The sequence below is a fragment of the Lagopus leucura genome, unplaced genomic scaffold (assembly GCF_019238085.1).
Source record: "Lagopus leucura isolate 7727_CA_CO unplaced genomic scaffold, USGS_WTPT01 Super-Scaffold_100057, whole genome shotgun sequence".
Lineage (NCBI taxonomy): Eukaryota > Metazoa > Chordata > Aves > Galliformes > Phasianidae > Lagopus > Lagopus leucura.
The window spans coordinates 196356-220013 of NW_024962303.1; the positions used below are offsets into that span (position 1 = coordinate 196356).

The window sequence follows — 23658 nt, forward strand, 5'->3', positions numbered from 1 at the left end:
ACTGCGCAGGACTTGTTGGGATACCAGTGGGGATGGAGCAGAGGCTGCTGTGCCCTATGTTACGGTGCAACACTGGCGCTGCTTTCCCATCCATCCAGCTGAGCACCACCACCTTGCTGTGCTCACCCCACAGGTGATGAAGCTGAGGAAGCTGGCCCAGCAGGTCGCCAACTGCCGGCAGTGCCTCGAGCGCTCCACGGTCCTCATCAACCAAGCAGAGCACATCCTGAAGGAGAATGACCACGCTCGCTTCCTGCAGACAGCCCGGAATGTGGCGGAGAGGTGGGTGGCAGCCTGGTTGCCTAACTGCTGTGAGATAGCCTGCAGTGATCCCACTGTGTCCCCCGAGTGCTGCCCTCGGATAGCACTGCTGGTGGTGGCAGGGCAGGAGCTGCGTGGCACCTCTGCAGGGTGCTGAGGGATGCAGCCTGGCTCCCCAGTCAGGCAATAGCAGTGAGAGCACCGATGTGGGGAGAGCCAAGCTGGGGCATGGGGATGGGACCCCCAGTGATGGGCCCCCAGCTCTATGCCCTGTCCCTGACACTCCACTGGGTGTCGTGCTGCATCACCTGCTGTCCCCTGCTGCCATGCCGTGTCACCGTGGGGCTGCTCGCCCCCTTCCCATCAGCCGGGAGTCGGGAGCAGAGTGCACCCCGATGCGGATTGATGGGCTCTTCTCTCCTTTCAGGGTCGCCATGGCAACTGCATCCTCTCAAGTTCTGATACCAGATATCAATTTTAATGACGCCTTTGAAAACTTCGCCTTGGATTTTTCCAGAGAGAAGAAACTGCTGGAGGGGTTGGATTATCTCACCGGTGAGCACAGGGGCACGTAACCCCTGCTCTGCCCCCCAGCACTGCCTCTTTCCCCCCACCGAGTGCTGGGAGGGGGGATTTTAAACCGGGTCAATGGTGGGTTATAGCAGAGCAGAAGCCCCAAGGCAGTGATGTCTTCCCATCATCTTGTCGGCACCGCAGGAGTTCAGAAAGTGGGGGAAAAAACGATGCTCTCCACCAGTGATGGAGGAGGTGATGCCCCCAGGGTGGGACAGACAAGGAGGCATGGGAATAAACTGCTTGCTGGGGCTGGAGAGCCAGGGGGAGGGCTGGGGGCTGTGGGGAGGTGAGGACGTTGTTACTTAACTTGTAAAATGAGGCTCTGCTCCCTGCGTGAGCCCCATAAAGAGCCAAAAAAAAAGCCCAATGCGTATGACAGCAAGCAAACAGCAGCTTGTTGAAATCATTCCCTGCAGCACCGAACCCTCCGTCTGTGCGTGAGGAGCTCTGCACGGCCTCCCATGACACCATCACAGTCCACTGGATCTCGGAGGATGAGTTCAGCGTCAGCTCCTACGAGCTCCAGTACACCATCTTCACTGGGCAAGCCAACTTCATCAGTAAGTCGCTGCTTATTGAGCAGCCCCCAACCCAAAAGTAGGCATCGCAGAAGCGGGGATGCTGATCTCATGTTCTGCAGGAGGGCACAGCTGGCCTGGTGCGTCAGCTGGGGGCTCAGGTAGAGCACAGCAGGAAATGCCTAAGGGATGGGGTATCTGTTTAGTTTCCCCCCTTCTTAAAAGTGATGGTTTAAAATGACACTTCAAGTGATCTAAATGGACTCTCAGCTCTCGAGCACCAAGCGATTGCCGTGGTGGGGAGAGGTGGTGGAAAGGGCAGGGCTTGGAGCTGTGACGGCCCAGCAGCCCTCAAGGATGGGCAAGTCACATCTGCACTCTCCATCAGATTTTCCTCATCATTCGCTGTCAGAAAACATTATTTAAAAGCCAAACACAGAAGCTGGTTTGGTTGCACTTGGAGGAAAAGGAGATTTGTGGGTCTCCACGGAGGGGCAGAAGAGTGGCTTGGTCAGAAAGCCAAGGGCTGTTTGCTGTGATTTCATGTGATGCAGCCTTATTCCTGCAATTTGAGAGGGTTTGCATGGATGTGTTAATTGGAGCACAAAAGTACATCTTCCAGTTTGTCCATCCTGGAATGGTGCCCTTGGGAGAGGGCAGCATCCCAGCAGGATGGCCAGGCACTGATGTTCTGCTCCTGGCTGTACCTCGGGGTGCTCAGTGCTGGAGGATGCGCTCCCCAGATGCTCTGCATGGACTTTTTGAGCTTCCATTAGCTTATGTAACTTCACAGGAAGATGGAGGCTCAGGAAGGCTGTGAAGTGCCCTGTGCTGCATGCAGGAAGCTGCTCCTGCCACGTCCTGCTGGCAGCTCCCAGAGCTGATAAACGTGCATCCCCACAGCCAGGAGTGGAAAATGCTGGTTGATTTCCTCTTGGCCAGACATTGCCTGGAGTTACCCAGTCCTACAGCATCCGGATGTCCCCACCCTGCTGCTCTGTGTTCCCCCTCTCCTACAAACACCTTTTCTCCAATGTTTTGCTCTTCTCTCAGAGCTCGGTGAGCATTTTAGGCATCCCCAGCCTCCATCTCCATGCCAGCTGCCAGCTGAGGAAGGACCACTGAGCCGTTCAGGGGCTGAGAGGCACCAGGAGGTCTTTGCCCCACTCTTAACGTGGACTGGAGCCCACTCAGGGCTCGGCCCCTTGGGATGGAGAGCATAGACCCCGTGCCCTGTGCTCAGTGCCTGAGGGTGGGATGGGCTTTGGCAGAGGTGGGAATGACAAGGCTGTGGTGATGAGCAGCAAGGAGAGCCCGAAGGGGCAGGTGTCTGCAGCAGCTTCCTTGGCCTCCTTCTTGAAGAAGGAGGAAAGAAAACATCAGTTAACACCTCCAAGCAGAAAATGAATAATATATTGTGACTTGCAATAACGTGTTCAGGACCGGGCAATGAAAGAGTCTGAGTTCTGCAGGAACCCATGCGTGAAGAGGTGATGAAAATAGCACACAGGGCTCACCAAGCAGAGCACCAGTGGGCTTCCAGCAGGGCAGGTGCCTGCTCATGACACACAGCTGCTCGTGCACAGCTTCCCCTGCACGCTGCCTTTACATCTGAGTGCTCGGCAGGACGCAGGTGTTTTGTGTAGATGACAAACGCTGCGATAAAAAGGATGTTTTCCAGCTTTGGCAAGGAGAGGAGCCCTCAGCCCTGCAGGCCAAGCCTTTCTCGGTAGCTTTGAAAAGGACACCCACTTTGGAGGCTGAATTGCTCCATGATTGCCATCTCTCAGCCGCTCTGCCCTTTGCGGGGCCGGATCCCAAGGTGGCTCTTGGCTGCAGGGAGATAACAGCCGCCACAGCTCTGCCTGCAGGATACCGTCGCTATCATTGCTGTTGGATTTTCTACTTCAGATAGCATTGCTCTGCTCCCCTAGGCGGCTTCCATGTGTACTTCAGACCAAATCCTTGCTGACAACGACTGCAAGCTCTGGCTGAGCGAGCCGCGGGGGAGGAATAATCCCAGTGCTGTCCCCACGTGAGCCTTCGAGGAGGAGGTGTGGAGTGTTTTCCCGGCTCCCGACGCACAGCTGTGCACACACACATGGATGGCAGGATGCTGGAATCCCTCCTCCAGCAGCACGCCTTCCCAGCCCACTCCTCACATGCCGTCTCACACCTCGCCCCCAGACCTGCTGGATTGCAGGGAGCCCCCAGCTCCTACCACTGAGCATCATTGATCCTCCTTATGCTGAAGGCAGCACTCCCACGTTGCAGTATCAGCCCCAGAGCTGCTTTTTGATAGCACGGAGCATCTGTAGCTGCAGTGGATTCTATGGGGCACCAGCTGCCCACAGCCTCTTGGTGCTAGCTCAGCTGTTGCCCCCAGAACTGGCAGCTCCCTTTGCCCTCAGAAGGTCTTTCTTGCCCTGGGACCTGCTGCACATGACAGTGCTTTACTCCTTTCCTGTAGCACCGTGTTGTGGAATCACAGAATGGCCGAGTTTGGAAGGGACCTTTAAGATTAAGGAGTTCCAACTCCTGCTGTGGGTTGTAAGGAGTCACCCCATCTTTAATACATCGCCGTGCTTTCAGTATATCTGTCAAACAAACCCCTGCAGCGTTAGGGCTCGTGGCCTCCACAGTCTCCTCATTAATTTCTATTCCCAGAAGGAGCCCTTTCCCTTACCCAGGAGTAACCCTTTCCCCTTCTCCTATATGGCAGGTCTCTACAACTCCATGGACAGCTGGATGATCGTCCCCAACATCAAGCAGAACCACTACACCGTGCACGGGCTGCAGAGCGGCACCCGCTACATTTTCCTGGTCAAGGCCATCAACCAGGCGGGCAGCCGGAACAGCGAGCCTGCACGGCTCAAAACCAACAGTACGTATGGCAGGGAGCAGAGCAGCGATCCCCAGCATCACCTCCCTGCCCTGCTGGGACTCGTCTCAGGGCTGTGTCACCCAACGTGTTCCAATCAGCTCTCTGCTGGGCTTTAGGGGCTCATAGGGTCACAGAATGGCTGGGTTGGAAGGGATCTTCATGCCCACCCAGCCCCACTCCTGTACCGTGGGCTGCGTATCCCACCAGCTCAGGGCCCGCCTGCAGCCTGTGGCACCTCAGAGATGGGCAGCCCCGTCTCTGGGCAGCAGTGCACAGCCTCACCGCCCTCTGAGCAAAGCATTTCTGCCCACCCTCTGACCTACAGCTCCCCTCTTTTAGCTTAAAGCCATTCCCTCCAAGCCTGGTGAGCACAGCGCTCCTTCGGGCTTCTCTCCGTGACGCTGCAATCACTCAAGGCTTTGAAAGCTCTGAGTAGGCTTTTGAAATGATTTATTGCTTCCACCTCCTCGTTTTCTTTGCGAAACCTGCGCAACCTTAAACAAAATGAGCTGAAGTGGAGTCGGTGCACTGGTGGGGTGGGGGAGCTGCCGAGATGGGCAGGCTCCAATCCCGTTCTGCCTTGTTTGTTAACAATGCATCCCTCCCACGGCTGCTGTTTTTGAGAGCTTTCTAAGTGCCTTGAGAGGCGCTCGCTGTGGAAATAAGAAACTGGGGACTTGACAAGCCAAGAGCAGCGGTGTGACACAGCAGCACGGAGGGGAGCAAAGGCTCTTGCTTCAGCAGCTCCCCAGGGACAGAGCTCACTCCGAGGCTTTTTTAGCCAAGTGTCATTTGCTGGAGATGGGGGCACGATGCTGAGCGCTCTGCTTGGCAGCTGAGCTCCATTTAGGAGAATAAATCGGCGCCCAGTCGGGCTTTGAACTCCCCTTGTCGCTCAGCTGTGTCTGCAGCAACTTGCTGCACTTGTTAAAATCTGGAGCAGGCATTGCCTGAAGCGCTACACAAATTATTTTGTGTTTCTGTGGCTTTGAGGAGCTCCTTCCTTGGGCAGCAGTCCCAGTGCCTGCAGCTCTGCTGCTCTTCAGGCCACCAACGGTCGGTGGCTGATGGTGCCCAGTGGCTGATGGCCATCCCTGCTGCTTACCTTCTGACTTCGCCTATTGCTGCCTGCTTTTATGTGCTGTAAAGCTTCCAGGTTTCTGGAGCAGAGAGCTGTCATTCTGGCCGCAGGGATGGGCTGTGCGCATGAAGGGGGCTCACTGGTCATCCTTGGGCAGATTTCTGTGTGATGGTGCTAGCTTGACTTTGGGGCTGTGCCTGGTGCCTTGCAGCCTGTCCCACCTCTCCGTACAGCAGGATGTGGGCAGCTGGATGGAGAGGGGTGGCACCCATCTGGGACAGGGAGGTGAGAGGAAAGGAGGTGCAGTGATTTGGCGAAGGGATGCCTCCTCTCCAGGTTGTATTTTCACAAAATCACAGAAGGTCAGAAAAGATCTCTACGATCACCAAGAGCAGCCAACCCATTGCCACCATGCCCACTAAGGCCACGTTCCTGCCTGATGTCCTTGGGCAGGAGGCACTGAGGAGGGATGTTCTCTTCCTGCATGCCAAAACTCAGGTCAAGGGGTGCCGTGTGGTGCTGAGCATCCGGCACAAATCGAGCTCTGGGATTCTGTGTGTGAAGTCAACAGGATGCTGTAATACCTGTGAACTGTAGGTGGTTGTGCCCTGCAGCTGGAGAAAGCCCCAGCTGGGGTTGAAGGATGGTCCATAGCCCAGAGTTTCCAACAGAAAGCCATGAAATGCTGGTGTGGGATGCTGCCCTTGTCAACGCGGAGCTGCGTGCTTCTCTCCTTTCCCAGTGGGCAATTAGGAGACAGCATGCACTTTCCAGCTGCTGTAAGCTCTGTGGAGGTGTCAGCAGTTCCACGGGCAGGGCCAATTAGCACGTTTCACAGCCTCCTTTGTGCTCCCAGAGCGCTGTTTGGAGAGATGGCTTTGCCACAGAAGGTCAGTGTCAGGGCACATTGATTTCTGCAGCATCAGCGCTGCCACTAAATCTGTGTTTTCAAGCTGCCCTGAGCAGAAGAGCTGGGGGAAAAGAGCTTTGGTCTGGTGACAGGAAGAAACCTTTTGCTGAAGCTGTTCTTGGATAGGTCTTAATTATTAGCAAGCATCCAAAAGTGGCCGAAACTGACAGAATGAGGGACTGTGCAAGGGATGGCCGTAAATGAAGCGCATGGGAGATGTTCTCCATGGTCCTCGCCGTGACCATTGTGGGCAGGTCTGATTCTCGTGCTCATTTCTGTCTTTTCCTGATCTGTTTGAGACCCTAAAGGTCATACAGTGCCTCATTAGAGGGGTGGGCTTGCAGCAGTGTGAGCAGCTCTGCTGTTAGCAGCAGGAACGTGGCAGTGCTGATGCTTCCTATGGAGCAAGGTGAGATGAGCGCGATCCCGAAGCAAGCTGGGAGTGCTGGAAGCTTCATAGGTCTGAATAGATTAACTCAGCATCGTGGCTTTGCTTCCTCAAAGTGATGGGAGGACAACAGTCGCTGCTCTCCAGACCTCTGCCAGGGGTCTTGTGCTGTTCCTGACTGCACAGCTGGATGGCCCAGCTGGAAGCTCACAGCCAGGTTTGTGCTGCAGTGCTGGTGGCACTGGGGTGGATGGATGGAGCAGGGATGTCACCAGCTGTGGCATTTACTCAGCTGGAGCTCACCTAACACAGGTGAGCTCAGGGCAGTCAGCAGGAGCTGCTGAGTCTTTCCAGCCTTTGTTCTTTCCATGAAGCCTTGACAAAAGCTGGTGATGCTGCTGGCCCCTTCCTTGCAACGTGCTGGTTAGGTGAGCAGAGAACTGAGCAATTCACCCAGGATGGGGATGGGCATTGCCCACGTTGGGCAGGGGTCTCTGCCTGCCCCAAGGCTTCATTAACCCTTAACTTGTCCTAGTGGCACGTCCCACAAGCCCAAGGCCAGGATTTCCTCTTTGCTGCTGACCTCAGAAAGGGGTCAGCGCCAGCCAGAGGACACGTGTGCCTCTGTCCTGATGGAGCTGGGTATTTTTATCCCTCCCTTCCTCCAAGCTTGTCTCTCTGTGTTACTGCTGGGAAAAGGCAGATCTCAAAATATTCCAGAAGCTGTAGGATAAGATCACTCTCAGTCTGCAGCTTTACTTTCAGCCCTCCCCACTCATTTATCTCACAATAAATGAATTTTCTCAAGGAAAATAAACGTGAACCACCAGAGCAAGCAGAGAGCGATGTGGATGAGCTCAGTTACAGGGCTGCACTGGAAAGCTCTGCACACTGCCTTGTCTCTGTTTGCAACACTTCCTAAGACGTGGATTTCCAACAGCCTTGCTGGAAGCATTGGCCAGGTGCTGTGCCTCTCCAAGCCTCAGTTTGCACAGCTGAAAAAGCAGGAGGGGTGGCTGACTGCATGCTGTGGGGGCTGCCAGCAACAGGCAGTGGGTTTCAGCTATTAAGTGGTCCTGTAGCAGCTGCCCCATTTGCTTTGCTCTGTGCTGAATTAGACAGATCCCTCTCAAAATCACATCCGGGCTCTGTAGGATGTTTGTACACTGATGTGACAGGGCCAGATCCTCACTGCCATGCGTTGCATCTGAAAAGCTGAGAGGGTGGGATTTGAAAACCAACTGAGTTACGTCACCTGTGCAGGCGAACGTCACGCAGCCACGTTGGTTTGGCTGTCAGAGGGCTGCTAACCTAACATGAGAATTGCAGCTGTGTTCCGAGCCCAAAAGGTCTGCAGAATCCATCAGACTTGGCTGTGTTGGAGAAGGAAGGCTGTGTGCTCCCAGCTGGCTCCGTGCTCACTTCCAGCCTCAGCCAAACACGGGCTGCACTCAATGCCTTTGGTTTGCTTCCAAGCCCAAGCTGTCTTCTCCAGGCGTCCCAGCCCTTGTTTGGCAGCAGAGAAACACTGGAAAACCTCAGGCATGTTTCCTGTAAAGTGTAATAGCAGCCTGCACTGCAGGGAGCGAGCTGTGTCGGCTGTTGATGGGGACTTGGGGACATGCTTGATGCTGCACTACTTCTTCTGTGATTCAATATTGTTATAGCAGCACTTAAGGGTCTATTCTCCCTTCTCTCTGCTCGTATAACTCTCATTACTGCTAATAGAGTATGGATCCGTTAGGGGATTCAGGCAGGCTGCACGCCTTGCCCAGAGTGCTGCGCGGTCCTTAATGGTGTCGTCAGTGCCTTTTCCATTAGCTGGAAACATCCCCTCTCTCCGCCACAGCATTTTACAACATTAACAGCAAGCAAAAGGGAGTGTTTTGGACAAGGGAATGAGGCGTATGAATGGGGCAATGTGCAATAAAAAGGCTTCCAGTGTTCCGGGATCATACATGCTGGGGATGCTATCTCTATCCCAGTAGCACCTTTGGCTCATGGGGAAATATCCCAAGAGCCTGGGGCAGATGTTTCCTGCCTGCATTCTGCCTGCACAGCGATGGCAACACCCACAAATAGTAACCTACACGTCCTCTTCTAATAGGTCAGCCTTTTAAGCTGGACCCCAAGATGGCCCACAAGAAGTTGAAGATCTCCAACGATGGGCTGCAGATGGAGAAGGACGAGAGCTCCCTGAAGAAGAGCCACACGCCCGAGAGGTTCAGTGGGACCGGGTGCTACGGTGCGGCGGGCAACGTCTTCATCGACAGCGGCTGCCACTACTGGGAGGTGGTGGTGGGCTCCTCCACTTGGTAGGCACCCCCTGACCTTTCCTCCATCTCCTGGAGGCCCTCAGTATCCCCTGAGTTGCCGTGCGCTGTGCTGGGGTTCAAGTCTGGGGTTACTCAAGGTTGGAGAGTTGGACGCTGTTGTCATGGCTGGGACCTGGCATTGGGCTGGCTGTGGGTGCAGTGCTCTGTGAGTGCCTCCTCTCTGCCAGAAGGCTGTGGGATGGCCCCAACAGGACTGCAAGGTGAAGCGTTACGTGTCTATTTCTCTCCCCTGCTGACCTCACCAATGCAGCCCTTGCCTTGATGGCACCATCGTTGGGTTCAGGCTCTTGGCATGCGTTCCTGTGCAAGCAGCCAGAGATGTGTCCAGCCTGCACAGGCTGGTGAAACACAACCCAACACACATCAGGGTTAGATTCAGTCTCACAGTGAGGTCTCTGAGCAAAGCTTCTCCTCTCTCTCCCAGGTACGCCATCGGTGTGGCTTACAAGTCGGCTCCCAAGAATGAGTGGATCGGGAAGAACTCCTCATCTTGGGTCTTCTCCCGCTGCAACAACAACTTCGTGGTGAGGCACAACAACAAGGAGATGCTGGTGGAGGTGCACCCGCAGATGAAGCGCCTCGGCGTCCTCCTGGATTACGACAACAACGCGCTCTCCTTCTACGACCCGGCCAACTCCCTGCACCTGCACACCTTCGAGGTCTCCTTCATCCTCCCGGTGTGCCCCACGTTCACTATCTGGAACAAATCCTTGATGATCCTCTCGGGTCTGCCTGCCCCAGACTTCATAGATTACCCAGAGCAGCAGGAGTGTAACTGCAGGCCCCAGGAGTCCCCGTATGTATCAGGGATGAAAGCCTGTCACTAGGAGCGATCCTGCCCCACGGCGGTACCGGTGATGTGGGCCAGGGCTGGCGGTGGGCACCAGGAGCCCTCCGAGCCACAGAGCAGCCACAATGCTCCAACAGGAGGGCACCCACCTGCGGCTCGTTTTATTTTTAAGGGGAAAACAAAAGAACCTCTGAAAATAAACTCCTGTTGGCCGGCTCCACGTGTGCACGCCAGGCTCCTGCAGCATCTTCGTGGCTCTCCCCGGGCAGATCGTCACGTGGATGGTTTTGTTTCCCTGCATCCAGGATGGGCTTTTGGGTGATGTTCTCAGGTGCCGTGGTGGTCAGGGGGGGATGTCTGGTGCATCCCTGCGGGTTGGGGCTGCAGGGATTGGCTTTCTGGAGACCACGAGAGGCAGGTGGGATCTGAGTGTTGTTCTATGGGGAAGGCTCTGCGTCTGACCAACATTTGGCGGCTTGCCTGGGTCTGTGGTCCCCATCCCTCCGGCCCGCCTCATGTCTTGTGGGAGACCCCATTTCACAAGGGAGACCCCACATGAGTGTTTCCTAGGAGTTGGGTGAGGCGCTTTGTGCCCCTGGCACAGATGCTTCTGTTGGCTTTGTGTCTGCTGTCCCTGCAGACAGAATGCAGCTCCCATGCTGAGCAGAGGTGCTCAAAGGCCATCTTTGTTCTTTCTGACCCAAAAGCTCAATTTCAGACCCCAGAATCTTGGCACTCACTTTGTTCCCTGCCGTGGTGAAGCTGTCCTGTTTGCTCTGTGGCGAAGGAGCCCTGGTTCCCCAATGAGCTGCCACCAGTGCTCCAGTACCTAAGCACCAAGCTGGGACCAATGAGGCCATGGGGCAGCGTGGCAGCATGGGATGTGCTGATGCACAAGCTTTGGTCCATGGTGTTGAAAATTCCTTTTTTCTCTCTGGTCTTACCTTGGTGGCATCACATGTTGACCAAAGCTGAGGCCGGCCAGCTCCACCCGTCCTTTCCTTGCCTTTTCTTTCTTTGTTGTTGCAATGGGGAGAGACCCTTGGACATTGCTGATAGGAAACTACCTCAAAGCCCAGCCCCAGAGGGGTGGGTGGCCGGCTCAGACAGCACACGACAGCACCTGGGGGCTCATCCCACAGCAGGGAGGGGGCACAGGGGCTGAGTGAGGAGTCCCCACCAGTGAGCCACCCTGGGGAACACTTGTCATTAAGGGACGCAGGGACTGCATGGACACATGTGAGAGCACGGGGTGGGGAAGCAGCAGGGTCACACCTGCCAGCCCCACAGCTAAGCACACGAACACAATTCACTTTACAAGGCTGAGCTGCCTTTTTTGGTTGGATGTTTTGTTCCCAAAGCCCTGTGGGTCTTTTCCCTGTGTGCTGCTCGCACTGCGCCAACCTCCAGCAAACGGCCAAGCACTGGAGATGGATTTCAGCTTCTGCAATCCGGGGCCAAGCTTTCTGCTGGCACCGGCACCGCTTATTGCCAGAGGACTCAGCACATCCAGTAAAGCACACGAGCCATTACCGTGACGTTTGCACCTGATGAAATTGCACTAATTGCTGCGGGATCCCCGCGCGTCTCCTTCCCACGGCATCTGGGTCAACCACGTTGTCTTCTCCTGGTTGAGGAAAAGCAAAACCCAGCACTGCCGGGGAATGGGAGCTGTGACCCCTCCCTGCTCCTCACCCCGCTGCAGCCTGTGCCCCCAGCCCACGTCCCACTGACAAAAACCCGACCGGTGTGTGATGGCACGCGGGCAGTTGTAGCCCATCTGGGTTATGAATGGCCCACGGTTATGAATGAGCACGTTTCCCACGGGTATGGGGGTTGGGGTCCCATGGGACTGAGGGTGCTGACAGCCCCGTTCCTCCCAGTGACCCCACTGTACAGACTGGGGACGTGGGAAAACCCTGTCTGCCATGTTCTCTTCCACGTGTAACATACTTGTTTCGGTTTTGTTTTGGGGGAGGGTTGCTTTTCCTCTTTATGTTTTCTTCCTTTCTTTTTTTTTTGGGGGGGGGGGGGGGGGCGAGGGGGGGGGGCAAATTCTTTGTTAATGTGTATATATATATATATAAATATAATATAATATATATACGTTACTGAGTGTGTCTGCGTGGCAGAGATTGTGCGGCGTGCGGCTTCCGTGTGGCACTAAGTGCTCCTTCTGGCCATCCCCAACCCTCTGACAGCACCATCTGCAGACCTGGGGGTTCCTGGGCCACAGGCACAGCAAGGAACCAGGCATGGAGATGGAAGGGGGGCTTTGCCCATCGTTAAGGTTGGAAAAGACCTCTAAGGTCATCCAGTTCAACCATCAGTCCATCTGCGTTACGAGCACTGTGAGCCAGGATGGGAACAAGGAGCTTGGCTCAGCCCCATGAGCATCACACGCTCCGTGAGGCCGCTCAGCTGGTAGTGCTGGGGGTTTTTGCTCTCCCTGGGGACAATGCCGTGTGTCCCATGCATCCTACAAACAGCATTTCTCATCCTGGAGTGCTGCCCAGGCTTGAGAGCTCCTGGGGCGGCAGGACATGTGGGATGCTGGAGCACCATCCCCAAAAGCCCATCCGTAGGGACGTTTTGAAGAGGGGGAATGGTGCAGTGACATTTCCCACTGGTCCCAGCCCAGGGGATGTGAAGGCACTCGAGCTGACAGCCGACAGAGAAAGCCTTTGTGGAGCAGAAGTGCCTAAAATATTCATGAAGGGGAAAACATATGGTGCAAACCAACGCTGTAAAATTAAATATTTCTTACTTTATTCCTTTGCTCCAGGCTTTTTCACATTAAACATTCAGTGCCAGCACATGGAAACTGACCTCAAGATTGAGGAGCTGCTTTCATTGTGGGGCCAATCTGCAGTGTGTGCAGAAGCTCAGACCAGCTTAAATACAGGAGTGACCGTGCAGGGGCAGGTTTAGCTGGGCAGGATGTGCAGCACTATGGGGCTTCGGCGATGGCAAAGCTGTGCCCTTGCAATGCTGCAGGTGGGGTTTCCAAACAGCCTCCATAGGAAATGAACCTAACGCTGCTTTCCTGAGCATCCCCTGGAGCTGTGCTCCTGACATCAGCAGGGCTGGAGAGAAGCTTCAGCTCCTGAAAAAATAACCCTTCCTTCATATTTAATGGCTCCTCAAGCCTTTCAAGTTCAAGCGAGTGCTTTGCAGCCATCTGGGAGGTTCCGGCGGGTGCAATCTTCAGTGCATCTTCAGTCCTCCTTCTGGATGGGTAATTCCAAAGGAAGGGTGATGCTGTGCTGGGAGCTGGGGAGCTGTGGGCCTGGGGCACAGCTCAGCCTTTGGGGGACCTCCATGAGGCACCTGAAGCAAGAGGGGGAGGGAGAAAACTGAACATGGGCCACTGCAGCCTGGCAATATTGAAGATTGATCCCACTGAAACGCTGGGTTTGGAGCCCACAGGTAAACAGCAAGGCTGGGATATGTGCTGCACCATCAAAAGCTTCCAGCCATCCCCACAGAAAGGCATTTTCTAATGGCAAAGACAATAAGGAATATGAGTGGGTTTTCCATTTGCCCCCACGTTTCCCACATTTCCTTCTAGACTCTACCCAAGCAGATATAATGTGAGTTTTCTCTTTTTCTCTCTCTACTTTTCTTTTGTTTTGCGTGGTTCTAAGGCAAATCCTCACACAGTGCAGAACACCTAAGGTGAATCCCAGTCCCACCGGAGGTAATGCTGCAGTCCCCCATCGCCACCATTGCACGGCTCCCGTACCCACAGAGGGTATCTCTTCCCCAGTAGGGAAACTGTTCCCTTTAGCAGTGATGATTCCTCCCTGTGCTGATAACAGAAGCGTGGCACAGGATGGCCAGAACACACTGCCCCATCACCCTGGGGAGCAGATCCCACTGGTGGGGCCATTCCCAGCAATGAGCAGGGCATGGCCCCGTGCTGCCCTCCTCATCTCCGCAGGGCAGAGGCTGCTCTGCCCACCAAGCAGCCGTAATTGCTGCCTTTATTCCCATCCAGCAGCTGCTGCTACGCAGAGCAGCAAGGAGATTTTTCTCCCTCCTCGCTCCCTTTTGAAGCCTTTCTCCATTAACCTCTGGTTTCTAGGAAACAATATCTCTTGTGGATGGGCACCTGCGAAAGTCAATTTAAAACCATTACTGACGTGGCAGGTTGCTTCGTAGAAAGAGAAAAGATTTTGCTGAGCAGATGAAATCGGCTTCGCCGCTGCTTTCCAGGAATCTGCTTTGAAACACACAAGGCTTCCATGTCACAAGCACAACAAATCGAGCTGGAAATTGCTTCCTCAGCCAGCCAGGAGTTCGTGAAATAGGAGATGCAAAAAAGCTCCATCACCAGCATCCCCCCACAGGGAAGCTGCAAAGCACAGAGACAGCACAAATTATTATTTTTATATGGTTTGTGACATCAAAAGGCTGCCTCGTCTGTGGAGGTTGGCTAATGACAGCCATTGCACGGGGATGGGATAATCCTGCTTGGGAATAAAAAGCTGCAGTCCCTCAAACCACGAATGAAATTCCTTTAACTGATGAATTAACTCCTGGATGGGGGGAAGAAAATGGTACAGTGAGAAACGTGGCTTTCAAAGTGGTTGGAATGGAAAATTACGCCTTGGAGCAGCTGATTGACTGCATGGGGTTAATGATCGGCGGTGTCTGAACTGGCCCCAAATTAGTCCTCCTCAGTAGAACCGTAATTGGGATTTTAAACTCTCATTTGAAGTAGCAGCCCTAAAATGTTCGTCCCTTGACCCAGGAGCCATGCAGAAATCATCCCTCGGCCTGGCTGCGCAATGACAGACAGCACAGAGTGAAGGTGTGAAAGCAGGCAGCCCCTCGTGGAGGTGTTCCTGGGTGACAGAGGGCTGAAATGGTGCTGACAAAGATCACCTCTGAAGTCTGTGGTGTCTGGGAAGTGGGTGCAGGGAAATGGTGGGGCGCACAGACCCTGCGTCCTCTGCTCGGGACAACCCCAACCAGCAGGATTGCTGTGCAGCATCACAATGGATGGCCCTACACAGATGTCCTCATTCCTCTTGTGACCCCAGGGCAGCGCCAACAAACTGCTGAATGCACCCCAAAATCCACGAGCAGTGACACCAGCAGAGCAGGACACGCAGAGGCACTTCCAATCCCAACCGGTGCCACCAGTGCCAGACTCCTGGGCACACAACAAGGCTGGGAAACCACAAGTGAGCCCAGTTCTCCATGGCAACGAGGAAGAACTGGGTCAGATGAAGGCTGGGAGGAGGCGTGAGCTCCCTGGAGCTTTAGAAGCAGCCAGAAAGTCACAGCCAGCCCAGGGGATGGGACTGGGAGCAGAGACATGGCCCATGGCCATCCAGGTGCACCTGCAGCCAGAGCCTGTGCCTCTTTGCTCTGCAGCATCAGTGCAGCTTTAACAGGTGAATTAAGCACCAGCTGTAAGGTTTGAGAGCAATGCAAAAATTGCCTCTGTGGATTCACCAGCATTACATGCAGGCATCACCACTTTTTGGTGGGTTCCGTGTTTCGGGTGACATTTGGGTTCTAGCATGTATGGAAATGGCCAAGGCAATGCCTGAGCGCCTTGGGAAGGGACACAGCCAGTCCTGGGAGCACAGGTGGAAGCAATTCACCAGGTTCCACCCCTCCCTAAGTCTCATTTAAGGGCTGGCTGCCCCAGGGGAAGGTTCTCTATGCAGGGATCCCTTCTGATGGAGTATTTGGTGAGCCCTGGTCCTTGGGGCAGGTAAGCTAATCTTTCTTTCTTTAATTGGATTGTGACCATCTCCCTTTATTGGCTAATTTAGAGCTGGTTATCTGCCACTGCCTTTCCCTACAGAATGTCTTTAAGTACCTGTTCTGTGGCAGTTGCTTGTTGGATCTTTGTCCTTAAGTTGTCACTAGAAGTCCTTTGTTCTGTTCCTCGCTGTCTCCATGTGTGACTTTGAGACAAATGGCTTCTGTTGGCTGGGGCACATCAGATGTCTCTTAGGTGGTTATGGGGAGCAGCTGTATCACAGAGTCATATAATATCTTCAGTTGGAAAGGACTCACAAGGACCATTTAATCCAACTCCTGGCTCCACACAGGACCACCCAAAATTCAAGCCCAGTGCCTTGAACTCCAGAAGCCTTGGGGCCACGATCATTGCGTGGTTCCCCAGTGAGGTGGGACCCTTCTGGTCTGCAAGCAATGAGGACGAGGTGAGCAGATCCTCCTATGTGTGCGCTGATTCCCAGTGCTGCCTTAGCTCAGGAAGCCTTGGAGACAAAGGTGAAACAAAGGGAGCCTTCACCATGTTGTGACTGCTTCACGACCCTTTGGGCAGGTTCTTGGCCAGTGCAACAACCTCCATCCCAAAGCAGGTGGAGGGAAGAGCTCCTTGGTCATCCTGAAATCCCACTCCTTGGGTCAACACTGTTTGACCCAAGAGATGCCAAGCCATAGCCCAGAGCAACCGGAAACGAAGGTGATGAAGGAATTTGTAATTAAATTGCCATTAGATGGATAACAGATTGCCTGACAGCTGACAGTGAGTGAAAGCGTTCTATCCTGTCATGTTTTATCAGCATGAAAACCATTTGCAAGTGCTCTAATTACACTCCTAATTGCCAATGTGATTAGGGACCTGCAGCTGTTCATTAAACGTGTGTCACCCTCAGCCAGCAATCTGCAGGAGAGAGTATTTAATTAATTGAATAGCACACTGGATGAAAGCTGGAGGTGGACAACCTGGGAGCTGGGCGAGGAGCGGAGGAACCTAGCACCTAAAAGAGCTGGTGTGGCAGGTTGTCTGACACCAACAGAGCTGCTGCTGTGCAGACATGCCCCAGAGAATCAGAAAGCCATGTAACAGGTCAGAAATGAACAGGAGTTAGCAAGGAACAGGGCATTCCCCTTCCAGTTCACCTACTGCTTTCGGATGCTTGCTCTCTTGGTGCCTCCATGCTTAGCAGTGCTGGTGTGAGAGCCTTGAGGCACATCAGGAGAAGATTTAGGAGGCATCACCTTTTCCATTTCCATTTAGTGAGTGTCCGTAGTGGTATTTTCTTGAGAACTAATTCTGTGTTTTGTGGATTTTCTCTAAGTTCAAAGCGCAAGGTCAGCTGCATTGTTTTACTGTTTCATTCCAACGGCAGGATGTAGAGTAGCCCAGGTTAAGAGGGACCACAATTAACCTTTTATGGGGAAAAAGATCCTGGAACCTCCACTATCTCTTAAGAAGGAGATCTGAGCAGATGAAGACTGAATGAAAGCTTGGGATGCTGGAAAGGCAGTGTGAGAAGTTTCAGTGCCATCATCCAAGAACAGGGAGCCCCAACTGGGGAGCCTAGAGAGGGACTGAAGAGTAAGGACAGCCCAGCCCATGGTAAGGAGGCCTTGAGTGAAGCTTGCTGTCCCCTATAAGCCTTTCTGCCCAGCCCTGCAGTTCTGCTGTAGTGCCAGATATTCCTCCTTGCATCACGTGGGGCTCTGTCCTTTCTTCCTCTGAGAGCAGCACTCTGCCCTTGCATTACCGACTCTTCTCTCATCCATTTCAGACCACTCATTCAGTGCACCGAGATGGTTCCAAATGCTCACTTCCCCCACCACAAATCTGCGTGGCTCCCCACCTCTGTTCCCTGACAAAGAGCCATTGGGCCAAGCCCCATCCAATGCTGAGCCATCAATGCCTTTGGAAATCTGGATCATGAGGGCAGCCCCTCTCTGGGCTACCACTGGCCCAAAGTTCTCCACCTCTGCCTTCAAAGCCTTTCACAAGCAATGGGATCCGGCCCCATAGCAGATCTGTACCTGGTGGATGTGCATCGCCATTGGCTTTCATGTCCTTGCTGTTTTCCAACTGTAATCTCAGATTTTTATGATCTGAACAAGGAAGGTTTAAGCTGTTGGGCCATAAGAGACCCTGCTCTCCTCTTTGCTGCAGTCCCAGGTTTTTCCTGCCAGAAGACTTTCTCACTCCCACATCCAGCAGGCTCAGCTTTCTTTGCCCTCCTCAGGGCCTGATGGCTCAGTGAAGACATCTCTATGGAGATGCACCTCTGGGGCAGCCAGCCAGCTGTGGAGCAAGATGGGAGTATCTTGGATGCCTTGGTTGAATTTGATGCTCTTATTGCCAAGCTTGACAAAGAGCAAGGGCAGCCCTAAACCTGCCAAATCGCAGTGGGAATGCAGGGCAATGAAAGGCAAGTGGCTCTTGAAGTGCTCAGACCCTCCTTGCCCTCGTGCCTCTAGGGAACCACCTCTTCTCCAACACCTCTTTGGAGTTCCCTTCCCATGAAGCCATTCTATCCTGCCTGGTCTTCTGCCTGTGCTTTTTTCCACTGCGTCTCCCTTCCAATTCTCCCTCTCCTCCCTGCGGTTTCTGCGCTGAGCAGTACAGAGCTTTGTCCTGTTTCCCAATGAAGGGCGAAGCACGAAAATAAGTTGTGTGTTATTTACACTCCTCTGGATTGTGTGTGAACGGGAGCCCTGCAATTTTAAAGCCTTTTAAAATCAGTTAAAGATTTAGATTTCTCTGTTGGCGACATTTGCAACTTGATGTTGCTAAACACTTGAGTGCAGCTCATTTGCAGACATTAACGAGCACATCAGAGGAGTCTGAAGCACTAACAGTGCTGCTCATCTCCTGTTATTTATAATACTCTGTCTCTGGATATCGCCCAGCCAAGAGCTGTTAGCCTGCAGCTGGAGCATCCATCTTCCTTCAGCAGAGCACCAGCAGCACGCACCATGGTTGGGGGGTGCATCCCCATTGCTGGCTCCTGGGGGGCAGGAGCAGGCCACCAAGCAGCAAGATCCCAGCTCCTGGTGAGCATCACCAGAGCCAGACAGTGACCTCTTCACAATGGGCTCAGTGTGCAAAGCAGCCTCAGAACCCTGCTCCTGTTCTCCTCTGTGTCTGGGACCCAATTAGAGCCCAGCATCCTCCCGCAACCCAACCAGAATGACTGTTTTCTTCCACGTTAGAATGACTGCAGGGACGTGAAGCGGTGATTATTCCTCTAATTAATGGTCAGATTTACCCAGTAATTCGCAAATGAGAGACTCCACCATCAGCCCTAGAACATGGGAGAGTCATCCCCTGTAAATAGCTCTAAACGAGGCTCTTTGAGCCATTGGTTGCATGGGAGGCAATGAATTACTTGCTGTGCTCAAGACAGACGTGTTATTTATTGAACTCGGAGAATTAAGGCTTTCTGGTTTATTGGAGATGAACCTAAGCAAATGTGATTTAGGATGTGATTTAGGAGCCTGGAGTTGCTGGCAGCTCCTGGTATGGCATGCAGCACGATGCCATGGCAAGGGGGATTTACAGCTCTTTGTTGCTGGAGTATGATGCATTATTAATCAGTCATATTTTAGGAGATCCAAATTTATGTAGGCTCTAATTAGACTGCTCTCTTTTTAATCTTGGAGTGTGCACAGGACTTAATGGTACATGGGAGCGTAGCATGGAGGGGTGTGCCCTGGGACATCATTACCTCCTCTGCTCTCAGATCCATCTGCAGGATGCCATTAGGATTTGTCTCTGATGACAATGCCATGCAGCATCCCTTGCATCTCCCGAGCCATCAGCCAGATCTCTTCGCTTTGCACAGGTAGAACCAAGGCTATTAGAGAGGAGGCCTTGAGCTGAATGCATGGAGTGGGAAGCAGCGTGCTTGGCATGCAGCATGAGAGCAGGAAAGCAAACGTTGAAATGGACTGAGGCACTTGGAATAAGAGTTGTTTCCATCGCATGGGAAGGAGCAGTGCCTCTGCTGTGTCCCTGGATGAACCCAGCTCTGCTCAGTGCCAGCTCCACAACTGCTGCCCTGCTATGGAAAGGGGGTGACCAACCAAGAACAACCTCACATGGGCATTCTGAGCCAGCTGATGGGAGCATCCCTTGTTGGTAGGGCAGCAAAGGAACCTGAGCAGGATTTGGCCCCAGGGACTGCTCACAGCCAAGTCTGCTTGGTAGAGGAGTCAGAGTCTCACAGCTCGTTCCTATGACTTGCTTCTGTCGGAGCAGGGGCAGCAGGAATGGGTGGGAAAAGGTTCTGGAAGGCACTGAGCTCAGAGCTCAGCAGCCTGGGACTGAGAATGTAAATGGAGGCATGCAGAAAGAAGCAGGTGAAGTGCTTCAGCACAGCATCAGGGTGGGAGATAGAGCAGGGCTGCTGAAAGTGGGGGAAGAAAATCCTCATCCCACTGACACCTCCAAAGAAAAGGGGATAAAACCTCATTACAGAACCTGATGAGAAGTTCAAACTAAGCTCATCTACCCATGGCAAGAAGGAAAAAAATTAAAGCAGCCTTCTCATTTTCTCCCCTTTTTTCTCCCTGTCCGTACAGCCATATGCATTTATACGTACTTAGAGGACTTCAAACAATTTTGCTGCTGCTTCTGCTGATCTCCTCGCTCGCTGCTGAGCCCTTCTTCAAATGGAAAGGCATCACAACTCCTCCTCCTCAGAGCGTCGGGCCCCAGTTTTCCTATCAACCATTTCAAACCACTTATCCACTCAGCAGCTTTTTGGATGGAGAACTCCCTGGAGCCGCACGCTCATCTCTGAGCACCTGTAATTTTAAATTAAAGGAAGGGGAAAAGCTCGTCCTCCTCTGAGACTGCATCTCCCACCTGCAGCACCAGGGCTGCCTGTGCTCAGTGCTCCTCCCTGCTTTGCTCTGCCTGTGGATGCAATGAACAGAAATGGCACAGAGAGCAAATCGGGGAGCGATTGCTGGGTGATCTCATTGCATGGCTTGGATGGGTTGCAAACTGCTCCGGCTTCTTCTGATGTCGTTGCACCGGGGCGTTGTATTTAAGGCAAAAAAGCACAGCTCAGGAAGCAGTGTCTCTGCACAGGGATAAACAGGAGGCATTTTTTCCACATGAGCACGTCTGATGAGCTCCAGGCCACATCTGCCTGCTGATTGCTGGCCTGGGTGGCCGTGGGATGCAATGGGACCAGGAAGGTGCCCCTGGAACAGTGAGCAGTGATGGAGAGCAGAGGAGCACTGTGAGGCCCTGCAGAGAGCACCCAGCCTGGTGGCACAGCAGTTAGGTGGCAGCTGTGCTGAGTAATGGCTCTGTTGCTGATCTATTATTGAAAGTGATGGAATAATAATACACTGTAGAGAAAAGCAGCACCGTGACACAGGAGGGTGTGAAGTGACTTGAAATTATCTGGTATAAATACTCCAGAAGCCCCAACAGGTGAAGTCTGAATGAGCCAGGAGAGCCCACGGGAGGCATCTCACAGCAGAACCCTACAGAAAGCAAAAGCTGTTCTGTGTGCTGAGCGTCAGCCGTGGAAAACTATGTGGTGTGGGTGGCCCTGGGGCACAAAGCAGTGATGCAGATAAATGCCCAGACACGTCGCTGTGAGGAGGGAATGAAAGGAAGCCTTGTGTTAACGGGCTGGAGGAGAGCCTGTGAGCTCAGGGATCGTGGGGAGACAGAGTGGGGCTGGAGGGTCTCTGCCATGAGGGCAAAAGCTGCTCCCTGGGGCTGGAGGGGCACTGAGGCTCTGCTGAGGATGGGGCTGCAGGTTGTGGCTGGTTTAGGAGAGAAGCTGAGAGCGGGGATGGAGCGCTCTCACTATGGAGGGTTTTGTAGACTTCCAGGGCCAGCTGTTCCATAGGCAGTTCTCCCAGTTAAACCAGCACAGCACCAGCTGGCATCAGCTTGGGCTGTGTGATCTCCTCCAGCCTGCAGACTTGGCTCTGCCTCTGGAGAAGCTGGCCTTGATGGCAATGGGATCTCGCTTCAAACTGGGTCTTGCTTTGAGCGAGGGGATCGACTGGGGGTGTCTCCTGTCCCTTCCTCTGTGGTGCCCTCTGTGTTCCTGGGCGGCCTCCCTGGAGCAATCCCTGCTGGAGTTGCTGCACTCATCCATCCAGAATGGGATGGCTTCAAACTCAGGGCTCTGTGGGTTTTTTTTCCACTCTAAAAATAGTGGTGATTCAGGAGAAACCCAGAAGCAGAACCCTTCCTCCATAAATCACAGGCCCATAGAATACCTTGGGTTGGAAGGGACCTCAAAGATCACCTTGTCCCAACCTTCAGGAGCTCTTCTTTGGAATGGGACCCACCAGGATCCTTCACGTGGTCCAAGCAGTGCTCGTGGGGCCATTGGAACACAGCACAAACATAAATACGGCATATTAAATACACAAAGGAAGGAAAAGTTGCTAATTGCCCACGAATAACAAGCTGTAACCACGTAGCTCACTTAATTAGAAAAGAATTTAATCACAACATGGAAGGCACGCTTTAATTATAGCAAGGCATTGCACTGAGTGATAATGAGCATCACCGGAGCCGGAAAGCACTGCTGTTTGCAATCTCATTTTGGTCTCTCACTGCACGCTCACGCATCCCCTGTGCAGCAGATAGCCTTGGTCTGAGCAGGGAATGGGACCAGAGACCTCCAGACACCTCTTCCTCCCACCCAGAGCTTCCCACGCATCACGTCAGACCAAACACAGTCTGCTCCAACCTGATTTGTTCCATGATTCTACTGACACGACGCTGTGGTTTCATCTTTATGCCTAAGAACCTTTAGGATCTCTTATTCCTTCTGCTTTCTACATTTAGCATTTTGCCACGGGGGGAAAAAGAGGAGGAAAGAAGCTGCCAAAATTTCTTTAAACCCCTGAGCACATCTCCCTCTGCCCATGGTCCCTTCCAGCCCACAGATGTCCTCTGTCACTTCTCTCTTACCTAAATGCCATCTCCTTTGGTAACCATGCAGTCCTCACACAGCATCTCTCCAATTCCAATGGATCTTCTTTCTGTAACGTGTCTGAGATGTGGGCTGTCCTGGTCCTCCTGCTGACCCGAGGTTGACTTTGGCCAACCCAGGGCTGGTTGCTCCTATCCATACCGGATCGCTTTCCTCAGCATTGCTCTGCAGCTCACGTCCATCATCTCCTCCATCGGACCTGCTTGCACAGCCAGGGCCTGGCAGTCTCTTCTCTTCACGTTGCTATTGCCTTGCCATGGCCATCAGTGTCCCCTCAGATCTAAAAGCCTTGTTAGTCCTTGCTTCAGCCCATTTCATTACGATTGGGGTACGTCACCGGTGCTGCTACGTCTGGTTCCCTGCATGGGAGGCTGCTCCTCCTCTTTTTTCCTTTTTCCCTCCTAATTTACCAAAACCCACTGGGAAATGGGCAGTTTTAGTGAAGCAGGAGGGATGCGTCGCTACTGCCTCTGCTGAGTGGAGGTTAATTAGATAATTACTCACACGTTGCCAGTTTGTCAGGCATGAGCAATGCTGTGATTGCCAACTGGGAAAGCCTCATTTCCCTGAAAACACGTTGCTGGGAAGGTCTTTCTGACACGCACACAGGTCTGCCAACAGATGATGCCCTTCCACAAGTCAGAATTACCCTGATTTTAATTTGGAGGGGGTAACTTCTTGCAGCCATTTGATGCAACAAGGGCCACGTGCATGTCCTTGCGAAGATGCAGGTTTTGCAGTCTGCAAACTAAGGCTGGAAAAAACCTGTAAGATCCCCATGTCCAACTCCAGCCCCCCCCAACGTGCCCATCAACACATCCCTCAGTTCCATCATCCCCATGGCTCTGGAACACCTCTGGGGACGGTGACCTCACCGCTCCTTGGGCAGCTGTGCTGTGCATCGCTGCTCTTTCAGAGAAGAAATTTGTCCTAATATCCAATCCGAGACGTTGTTGCAGAACGTGTTGTGTGCTTTATGTACCAGCAGGGTAATGCAGGGCCAACATCTTTCAGGTCAATGGCAGAGTCTTAACAAATGGCATCATTGAACCAGTGCTTGTGTTGGGACGGCCAGGTGGAAACGTGGCACAGGAAGCCGTAGAGCTGGCGCCATTGGCTGCATGCTGCCCCTGTAGCCTGGCAGCTGCAGGGAAGCAGACACTGGGGAGCCCAGTTCAGGCTCCTCCTGCTC

The 23658-nt window shown here is 53.4% G+C and overlaps 1 protein-coding gene and 1 long non-coding RNA gene across 2 annotated transcripts in view; both read left to right on the plus strand.

Moving 5' to 3' along the window:
• The window catches only part of MID2 (midline 2), a 50867-nt gene extending 39105 nt beyond the window's left edge, over window positions 1–11762 (plus strand). Inside the window, exons 5-10 of the mRNA XM_042886366.1 lie at window positions 134–282; window positions 689–816; window positions 1254–1397; window positions 4078–4239; window positions 8726–8933; window positions 9379–11762. Of these exons, the coding sequence (XP_042742300.1) occupies window positions 134–282; window positions 689–816; window positions 1254–1397; window positions 4078–4239; window positions 8726–8933; window positions 9379–9781 (1194 nt within the window). The 3' untranslated portion in view covers window positions 9782–11762. The remainder of the gene's footprint in view (window positions 1–133; window positions 283–688; window positions 817–1253; window positions 1398–4077; window positions 4240–8725; window positions 8934–9378) is intronic.
• A 3665-nt stretch (window positions 11763–15427) lies between these two features.
• LOC122188277 lies at window positions 15428–22034 on the plus strand. The gene is made up of 2 exons (XR_006181539.1): window positions 15428–15475; window positions 20071–22034. It is a non-coding gene; the product is annotated as an uncharacterized LOC122188277 (long non-coding RNA).
• The last annotated feature ends 1624 nt before the right edge of the window (window positions 22035–23658 follow it).